General features: G+C 48.9%; 1 protein-coding gene across 1 annotated transcript; it reads left to right on the top strand.

Moving 5' to 3' along the window:
• Nucleotides 1-396: 396 nt before the first annotated feature.
• LOC308049877 (keratin, type I cytoskeletal 19-like) lies at nucleotides 397-4447 on the top strand (the record flags this gene model as incomplete). Its single annotated transcript, XM_080359747.1, has 8 exons — nucleotides 397-930; nucleotides 1297-1379; nucleotides 1642-1798; nucleotides 1894-2055; nucleotides 2353-2478; nucleotides 2616-2852; nucleotides 3763-3866; nucleotides 4435-4447. 8 exons carry the CDS (start codon nucleotides 397-399, stop codon nucleotides 4445-4447), a joined length of 1416 nt encoding a protein of 471 aa, XP_080215873.1.
• Nucleotides 4448-10693: the final 6246 nt, after the last annotated feature.

The raw sequence follows: 10693 nt of genomic DNA, 5'->3' as shown, positions 1-10693 counted from the left end.
GTCAGGGATGGATAATTGCCATGCTGCTTCATTCCCCAGGCGCTCCTGGGTATCATCGTTTTATTTTGTGCCACTGCTGTTTAGTCGTCATCACAAGTCAGACCTGATGATTCAGGAAGTAACATTTTTGATGTAGTTTTGAAACACGCTTCTGTTAACCAAAGCATCTTTCTGTTGTGGGATTTCAGGAGACAAACGCCTTTGGGGAAATATTTCCGGCTCGGAAAAAAAAAAGGAAAAGTACTATCCAGGTCACAAGGCGGAAGAATAAACACCCTGCTCCGGTGGCAACAGCCAGGAGGAACGGTATAAATAGAGGGTTGTGGGGACAGAGGGATCACTCTGGCATCCCGCAGCCATCCGTGCGGCTCGGAGCTGGATCCCGGTGCTCCCGCCATGAGCTGTGCCGTCAGGCAGGTTGTCACCGCCTGCTCGCAGGGCAGGAGCAGCGCGGGCAGCTCGGCGGCCGGCAGCGCAAGGAAGGTGTCCTCCTCTTCCTCGGGAAGACACGCCGCCTATGACTTCGGTGGTGCGGTCGTCAATTTTTCCGGCGGCAGTATAAGCGAGGGATTACTCGGGAAGCAGCTGAGCTCCGGCAGCGCCGCCGGTGGGAGCTTCGGAGCTACGCAGAGGGCTTGTTCCACCCTCGGATTCGGCGGCGGGGGCATCTGCGCTCGAGGCGTTGGTGGCGGTTTCACCAGGGCCAGCACTGGTTGCGGTGATGGGATCTTATTTGCCAACAACGAGAAGGCGACGATGCAGAACCTCAATGACCGCTTGGCCTCCTACCTGGACAAGGTGCGGCTCCTGGAGGGAGACAACGCCGACCTGGAGTGCAAGATCAGGGAGTGGTACGCCAAGGTCGGGCCCAGCTGCGAGCCCCGGGACTACAGCTGTTTCCACAAGGAAATCGAAGACCTTCAAAACCAGGTAAACCATTACTTTTCAAGAAAATGCTCGTATTTCTTTGGGCTTTGCTTTCTCATGTGGATAGATTAGTGTCAAACGGCAGAGGCAGCAGCTGTGTCTCTGGAGGTGCCCGGGGAGAAATAATTTCTATGAAATGGGTGGTTTGAGGAAGGACACTGTGTTTACAGAGCTGAAGTTTCAGCACAGCCCGCTCCACCAAGCTGGCACGCAGGTTTCCCCACTGTAATGCCATCTAACCGATTAATAATCCCAACAGTTGGAATCATCATGAAATAAGTGGGTTGCGTTACCCCAAGTGGATGTTTCCTCCAGGGCCTCCTGTAGCCAGGGGAAGCCCAAATCTCCCTCCTACATTTGCTTTTCCAGATCCTCTGTGCAGCCATGGAGACGAACAAAATCCTTCTGAGTATCGATAACAACAGGATGACTGCTGATGATTTCAGAGTGAAGTGAGTACACACCTGTTCTGGACCGAGGGGTTCGCGCTGCCTGTGGATGGTGACGGGGAAATCCCAACACTCCGCTTGTTGTTCTGCCGCATTAAAATGCAAATCCCCGTGAAAGGCACAGATACCAGTGACCGTGTTCATAGCATTGCATGCCCGAAGCTAAAGGAGAACGTGGTCCTAAATTTTTTCCCCACAAACCCAACTCAAGGGCTTGCCATAGTTTACTGCCATGCTGACTTTTCTTTGTTGCCCGTGGCTTCAGGTACGAGACCGAATGTGGCCTCCGGCAAAACGTGGATGCAGATATTTGCAATTTACGCCCCGTCCTGGATCAGCTGGCCAGCTGCAAGACCGACCTGCAGCTCCAGTGTGAGGCTCTCACTGAAGAGATGTGTTGTCTCAAGACGAACCACGAGGAGGTTAGATTGCCCCTTATCCTTAGAGAAATGAGAAGAAAGAAGGAAAGTCCCCTCGAGTGTGAATATTACTGATACGGTGCACGTACTCTCTGCAGGAGATGAGCTGTCTGAGGAAACAGGTGACCGGAGACGTGAGTGTGGAGGTCAATGCGTGTCCTGGACCGGACCTGCGGAAGATCCTGGAGGACCTGAGGTGCCAGTATGAAACGCTGATGGAGCGCAACCGCAAGGAGACCGAGCAGTGGTACGCCTGCAAGGTACTACGGGCGCAGAGCTGCGCCCTGCTCTGCCCATTGGGGAAAAACGAGAGGTTAGGAACGCTTGGTGGTGATATCTTGATATCAGCAAATCTGTTGTGATATGCTCAGCACCTCATTGCGCTGCTGTCAGGGCTCTTCTGTTCATGGCAGAAATGCCACTGTGCGGTGTTACAGGGTCAGAGCAGAATGAAGGAGGTTGGAAATAGCCGGGTGTGCTGCAGAGTGTGCACGAGTGGTGGTGAAGCCAACGAGATGCTGTGATGAGGAAAGGACCTCTCTGTTCTAACTTTGCAGGCAGAGGAGGTGAATCTGGAGGTCGTCACAAGCAGCCAGGAGATCGAGTCAAGCAACAAACAGGTCACCGAGCTGAGACGTCAGCTGCAGGCCTTGGAAATCAACGTGCAAGCCCAGCTCACCATGGTAGGTGATGCCAGGAGGATGCGGATCTCTGACTCCCCGTCTCTCTTTAAAAAGCCACACAACCAAAGTTGCACCTGTAGCTGGATGGGCTCAGCCTGCAGCACACCCAGGTACCTCTGTCTTGTTTCCATTCTCAGAAAGAAAACCTGGAATCCTCGCTGGCGGAAACCGAATGTCGCTACAACAAATACCTGTCTGAGCTCCAGAGCCAGATCTCGTGCGTGGAGCAGCGGCTGGCTGAGATCCGAGCAGAGATGGAGTGTCAGAACCAGGAGTACAAGACCCTCCTGGACGTCAAATGCCGCTTGGAGCAAGAGATTCAGACCTACCACTGCCTGCTGGAGGGCGGACAGCAGGACATCATGTACGAGCCAGTAAAACCTCCTCGCTTTGACTTACAGGGTTATGAAAATTCAGGATACACATTGTAAAATCAACACTGTGGTGAGGAACCAGTAGTGACCTGTTACCAGGTCGGACTTATTAGCAAGTCATGAGGCATTTGAGGATTTGGCTGTGATAAATGTCCAGAGTATGAGCCAGAGACCGTTCTCCGGTCTCAGGGCAGTGAATGCAGCCAGGAGAGGCCTCCAGAGCCCTCCCGGCACCGGGTGCAGCATCGCAGCTCCCCAAAGGGTTTTCACCGCAAGGTGTTTTATGAGCGCTGTCATTTACCTGAGCTTTATTGGCTTTGTGGCAGCTCAACAGGATTAGGGACTGGCAGCTGAGTTAACTGAAATAATAAATTATCTAAACAATTTCAGTTTCACACAACAATTTTAATTAAAGTTCGGGGAAATTTAATTTGTATGCAAAGCAGTTGGCTCTTCCCAGCCTCCCATGGCCTGAGATTTTGAAACAGCGAGGCATGCTGTTAATCTCATAAATGGCTGTGCACACACATAACCGACCTGTGCACCCACCTGCTCCATCAGTTTGGAAAACTACGTGTTTTAATGGTGCTGCCCTGAGGTGGGCTCTCCGGTCCTAAGCTATATACATGAAAAATCAGTTCTCGTTCCAAAATTCCAGTTGCAATGGATGAAATGATGCTGTCAGAATCTGTCTCAGAGCCTCAGGTAACCCCGAGTGTGTCAAGATGGAAAAGCAGCAGCTGTCGACAGGCAGGAGGGAGGATGTGCTAATAGTTGCTCACGGTTTGTAGGGGAAATGGCTGGGGATGGCTGAAGGGATGCAGGTAAAGCCAGCGCTCAAGGCCAGGGGCAGGTCTCAAGGGTTTGAATGTCGGGGGCTTTGCTCACCAGCACAATTTCCTTTCCGCAGAGGGACGGTGGGCAGAGGAGCCCCCGCGACAGCTGCTGGAAGAAGCGGTGGACTCAAAGCCAGCCTGTGCCCACCCTGCCTGCCCTGAGCTCCCGACCCGCAAGGTGAGCCGTGCTCTCAAAGTACGACCGCGACTTATTCAGTCCTGCTGTGTTCCTGGGGAAGAGGAGGAGAACAGACCTCCAGGCTTTTCGGGGTGATCAAGAGGTGCCAGAGATGGTTTGTTTTTCCCGGAGAGAGGGAAACCGGGGAGCCAGACCTGCACCAAAACGATTCTGTGGTTCCAGGATTCTCTGCAGGATCGCGGTTGTGAATGGTGTGGGTAGAGCACGGGGATTAATTGGACTATAGTAGAAAGCAGTGGGGAGGGATGCAGCTACGGGGTATTTATAAACCTAAGCATAGAAAATATATTCTATATTGGGGGTTAGTAGGATATGTGTTTAAATTAAAGACCTTCAGCACGACAGAAAAATGAGGTGGGGGAATCCAAGCCAGTCCAGTATATAAAATTCATCAAGTATGTAAAATTTGGCAAGTATATAAAATTAAGCAGGCTTGGGAGAAGAGGGGAAAGAAAGGTCAGTACAAGAGCAAGGGGCTGTAAGATGAAGCCGATGGGGTACATGGAGGAAGCCCCTGACAAAGTACCGCTCCTGCTCTCCTCGGCAGGTCACCGCGATGAGAGCTTCCCCCCAGCCCCACGGCACAGCCCCCCGGGACCTCCTCGAAGAACAAACTGTTCAGAAAAAGCCAGGCAAAAGTAACCCGACAGTTCTCAGTTCTGCTTGTGGCACCAGTGGGAAGGGACTTTGGGGACCGGTCGCCTTCCCGCCCCACGCTGCCGAATTCACCCCCGATGCTGCTCTGGGCCAGTCTCTGCTCTCACTCAGGCTAATCTGTTTTGCCATCGGTTGTCTAACGACTACCAGTGCTTGTCTCTAATAAAACTTTGCTACTACTGACAAAGCCTTGAGCCTGAGGAATAATTTCTACAGGTAAATATTTATACAAATATTTTAAAAATTGTTATGCAGATAGTTACAGTTATCATACACCTTTGGTTAGAAACCCACCTTTGATCTATCCCCACAAAGAAATCATTAAAAGGGGAAAAGAAAAAGAAGCAATGATCCCATCTGTTGTGTTGGTCCTGCTGAATTCCCTGGCTGTGGGATGGGGATAGGAGGGAGGAGGGAAGGGACCGGTGATGCTGCCAAGAGGGACGTTTGTGACCAGAAGAGGAGGCGTAAGGTGGGACATGAAGGTGACGAGGAAAACAACATCCAGAGAGGATGGACAGAGTGTCAATGCAGCCAGACTGATGATCTTCTAGTCAGAGAGACTTCTGAGCCAAAACAGAGTTTTCATTAAAGTAGGTGTGCGCTAATATAACAAAATATAATGTAATATAATAAATTGTAATACACAACACCTTTGAGTTATTACGAATGGGCAGTAACAGGATAAAATCAAGAACAACACGTTTTCCCAAATAATAGCAAAGTAGTAATTTTGAAAGCAAAGCTCTGCTGGATTTGACACACCCTTGTGGTGGAGGAAAACATTTCCCAAAGAAAATGCCAAATAAAGAACCTCGAAATGGATTTTCAAAAAAGGCGAACAGGAAGAACCAGCTGGCAACATGTGGGAAGATAAAAGGGTGAGAGAGATGATTATGTGGGAGAGAACTCTTTTAAAAGTCAGATACAATAAACAGCCAGGGAAAGAAAAAAAAAGCTGGTATTTTATTACCACAGAGAAAGGAATGATGAGCACATTAAGCACATTCAGGAGCACAACTGCATTTTGCTGCTTGTGCAAGCAAAGACTCAAGACCCAGCCCGTCCCTTCTGGCTGGCAGCAGCACCTAATGAACGTGTGAACGGTGCTCACGGTCCTCGCCGTGTGGCTCTTTAGTCCTTTTCTGTAATGAGACATCGGATGGGGTATGATGACAAACCTTAGGCAGAGGCTTCTAACAAGGGTACTTCAGGGGACACGATGAGTCCGAATTAATGTCCATTTCTAAAGAAAGGAACAGCTCAGAGGTGTCTGGAATGACAACGTGGGACAAGCCGGAGCTTCACCACGCTGAGCTGTTCTCGTGGCAAAAATCACAGCAAAGATGGACTTTTGTTTCTCGCCCTGTAGAAAACTTTGTCTGCTCATGGGTCACTTCTCGTGTGCTAAAACCCGCTTTGGGGGACGGGCTGTCCCCAGTCTGTCCCAGTAACAGACACTGCTTAGCCCTGTGGGGGTAATTGCTCTAAGTGCTCTTCTGCACAAAGTTTGTTTTAAATACTTTCTCTCCCAAGTTCTGTATCTCCTACACCACTAATTATACCCTGCATTTCAGTATTATTTCACCTGCCCCAGTGCTAACACAGCACCTCTAAGGTCAGCACACGAAATGCAACCTAGAAATGAAAAGATGCCTTCCCTTCCCAATGAGTTTATAACCCGGACAGTGATGGGAAGTGATGATTGTGGAAACAGCACAGGGAGAGATGGGGAAGAGAAGATAAATGAAGTGCAGAGGACAAAGCGCCTGGGACAAGAGGATATGGGACACTAACTGCAGGCAAACTTGGATCCCGTGCCACATCCACAGCCACACCAGCACAAGGGCACTGCAGCTTGTAAAAGCCTGTTCTTTGCTCTTTTAACGCACAAATCTTGAAAAGCAAGGTTCTGTTCCTCTCAGATGGGTTGAGCAGATGAACTGCGGTTGCTCGAGCAGATACAGGCTCTGTCTTGCACAGAGAGCAGACACGCACTAACTCCAGCACCATCAGAAAAATTCCCTGCGGAGCGAACGTACCAGAGGTTTAAGATGCCAGTGAAGAAACAGAAAGAAAACAACTGGTTTTGTGAATCGCCAATGCTGGAAACCAGCCATGAGCGAAGGACCGCGCTGCACAAGGAGCTCTCCCTGATTACAGGCACTACGCCTTTTTAATAGCAGACCATAGGCTGGTGTGATGTATAAACCATAATTTCTCTATCAAAGTCTATTTTATAAAGTACGCAGACAAACACAGTCTCACCCACACCCACAGTAACTATCTGTAGGGTTTGTGTTTGTGTTTACCGGCTTGTCTAACATTTATGAGGAATTATACAGATGAGCAAACCACCACTATAATCAAGCAGGAGATTTCTCAGCTCAGCACACCGAATAATACAATTTAAACTGCCTATATGAGCCACATATCGAAAGTGCACTGAAACTATGAGACTTTTGAGTACAAGTATGAAATAAAGACAAAAAGAAGATGCTGTGGGGAGGCTCTGGTTGCACCGGGGCTGCCTGTCTGTCCTGTCCGTCCGTACGGCATCTGAGCGCGGGAAGCACCTGAACCCTCCAGTTCTACCTGGCAGGTTCTGCTTTGACACCAGCAGCTCTGCCAGCAGGGACCATAGAATAAAACCTGGTTTTCCTCCCATCCTAATGCCTGGTTTAACTCCCATCCTGCCCTGCACACAGCTGCCCACGCAGGACTGAAACTGCTGCAGTTCCCTTCACCCATCGGTGTTCCCATCTGTCCCAGTACAAATTCTCTTGCGCTTTTCTTCACCGTGATAATCAGCAGCGCTCCCAGAGATGCAAATGCTGGCGAGTCTGGCTGCACTATCACCGTCTGGCAGGCGCTGGGAGGAAATTAAAACCCTTCGCAAAAGGAGTCAGGGAGGATTGTGAGCTTCAGCAGGAAGAGATCTGGTTCTGTCCACCTCTGTGTTCTGCTGAATGTGGAGATGTGAACAGTCAGCAAGAAAGACACTGCAACGGAGCAATCAGCTTGGTCTCTGAGGTGTATTTAAGACCTAGGATCATGCTGTTAGCAAACTCTTTGTGATAATTATTTCACTTGCCTTACAGGAGTTTTGCCGAACATGGTGGTATAAACCAATGAGTCATTAGCCAGAAAAAAAGTAATGGTCTGCATTTGAAAGATGGGAGCTTGAGGTCTGGAGCCGGCTCTGTATCACATCAAAGAAGTGTGTAATAAGTGATGCCTAATGGCTATTATGCAAATTATTAGTGGTAATTACAAGTGACAAGATAAAATCATATTCCAGTGCGGTTGCACAAACATCACTGAAGTAATGCTTATGAAAGCAAAGCTCTGTCAAATTATACACACCCTTCTTGTAGTTGACACAAGAAAACATTATCAGCTTTGATAAGTAAAGCGAGCAGAGCCTGGAAGAGACAGGCTGACACTTTGCGAAAAGGACGTGCAGCGGGACAGACCCAGTTCCCACAGGACCAAACTCCACTGCCCACAACACCACCTGAAAATGTAACATCTCCCGGCCCCTTCCTGAGCTGCCCGTCACTGTGGGTCAATATTTACATGTGTTACCCATTCATCCATTTTCAGATCTCCCTTCTTTCCCGTAATGCCCGCAAGACTTAAGAGTCTTTGCACTGGTGTTGTGCACAGGTTGTCCAGAGAGGTGGTGGATGAACCATCCCTGAGACACCCCAGGCCAGGCTGGACGGGGCTCTGAGCACCCTGAGCTGGTGATGATGTCCCTGTCATGGCAGGGGGGGCACTGGGGGAGCTGGGAAGGTCCTTCAACCCAAACTGTTCCATGATTTCCTCCTGTCTTACACTTGAGGTTGGAAATCCTTTGGGGTGAGGGCTCAGCGTGGAGCCTGGAGCCCTGAGACACCCCCACGTGCCACCACGGGGTGCAGCAAACAGCTGCAGCCACCAGCACAGCGCAGGAAAAACCAACTGCCTTGAAAATACAGGCTGGTTCATTCGGGAATGGCTTTTGGATGCATTTGCTGTATCAGTCCCATGTCCCAGTGCAACTGGGAGGAGCCCAGGAAAGCTCCAAAAAATGTAATTATACCCCAAATATAAGTACTTTGGAAGAATTCTATGATCATTTCTAAACTTCCCTGGCAAAATGTGATTCTGTAGCCTGTGGAACTTTTAGCCAGGACGTGCAAAAGGTTATTCAATGCTGCAAAAAAGCTCGTTTTGTGGAGCAAGAGCTGTTCCTTCTTCTTCTCAGGTAACTGCTGAAAGAAGCAGGTGCAGGTGCTCCTTGCCCACCCACAGAGAAATGTCCAATATCTGCAATGTCTGCCCCTAAACCCAAAGGGCAAGAGAGGCCCCGTCAGCCCAGAGCTCTGTGCAGTATTAGGCAACTCTTTTTCTGAAAACCTACACAGCAGAATCAAAGCTCCAAGCAATCCAGACATTATATTAATTTCTGTTGGCTCTTACAGCCCCACCCTGTCTTCAATTATACTCCTCAAAATGAAGGATGAAAGGCAGAGTTACTCCCTATTCTCCTTTTTGCTCCTGATTTCCACTCCTGTGAGTCTGGGCTGTGTGGGGAGCAGGGGGATGTGTTTCTAGGAGGAGGATGGACTTGTATTTCAGGCACTACCGTCTCAGCCAGGAATCTGAGCTCTGAGAGACTCCAGCAAGGTGTTTCCCTGCACCAAAGGAATAATGAATATTTTAAGATGCTGCCAGGCGTCTTTTTATCATTTCTGATCTAAGCGAAGAAATAAATTATCTCACTGAGAGTCCTGGGTTACGCTGGTGGGAACACGAGCACATCTCTATGTGCTTGGGGACCCTCTGTGACCATGGTGACAGAAGCCACCAGGAAAAGAGAGGTGACCAAGCGAGTGTAGGTTGCTCCCAGGGCTCCCTGTCAAGTGTCACTCTCACCGCCAAGGAGGATTTATCACAACTGCTCCTGTAAATATGGACATAGTTGAGTGTAAAGTCACCTGTGAGTAAGAACCGCTTGGAAATTCCACCCTGTAGGGAACAGAAGCCTCCGTCCCCTGGAGAGCAGAATATCCTCTCGTGACAGCCGTCTGCTGGAGATGGGTATTGGTGCTGCCGGAGCCCGTTCTCCGAAGGCTCCTCTGGCAATTGCTTGCCCGGTTTTGGTGATCACACTCCCAGCACCAGCCAGGCTGTGCTAATACCCAACAATACTCTGACCAACTCCGTTAAGAAATGCAGAAAGCTTTTCTCCTTCTTATTTTGTGCTCAACACAATCTCAGTAATGGCGAAGACTTGCGGGATCACATCTCGCTCCACCCAGGGACCTGGATATATCGCCCACGGATGCTCCCTTCCTGCCATCTTTCTTTATCTACAATCACCACAAACTCAGGCAACATGGACATCAATTAAAGTCATTGAAAAATAACTTCAGAGAGGTACTTCATACTCCTTAGGGACTCTCAATGTGTCTCAGGCTTGATCTCTGCACACTGTGAGCAAGTTGACTTCTTGCGTTTGCATGACCGGAGAAATATAATTCACAAATAGGGAATTAAACCCACGGGAAATTACCTCAATGGTTTAAGAAATCTCACAGCAAAGCTTTGTGCCAGGTGACAGACATCTACACCACGGCATCCCTGCTCTTTGCACTACCACAGTCACTATCATTCACATTTTTCAGAAGTGAGAATTTATATTAATTTCCCCTTTTTCTTCCACATACTCTACCATAGCATGTGATAGAAAAATGTTTATTGGACTCGGAATAAAATAAATATAAGTTAATAAAAGATAAAAGGCACTTTGATGTTATAAATACCAATGTTTCTTCTTTGTACATAATCTAGGGCAACTTTTTTTCTTGACTTGTTGTAAAGTTTGCATCATACAAAAAGCTGATGACTCATAAAACACATTATTTTACTTTTTGGAATAAGCTGCTGACATGTAAAGTATCTTCCTTGTGAACTGGGTTTTCTAGAGGGAAACTGCCCATGGGCTATTTATTCTTGGCATAAACAGTGAGACTAGCCAGCCCCGTGGGAAGAAGAAACACCCGGTAGGTGACACCCCCTTTGGAAGGTATAAATAGAGATCTGCGCAGCCACCGGCCTGCAGTCGGATTCAGTATCAAGCTGTGCATCTTGCTTTGGGC

This window comes from Nesoenas mayeri (assembly GCF_963082525.1).
Source record: "Nesoenas mayeri genome assembly, chromosome: 26".
Classification (NCBI taxonomy): Eukaryota; Metazoa; Chordata; class Aves; order Columbiformes; family Columbidae; genus Nesoenas; species Nesoenas mayeri.
This window is presented reverse-complemented; position numbering and strand designations above follow the sequence as displayed.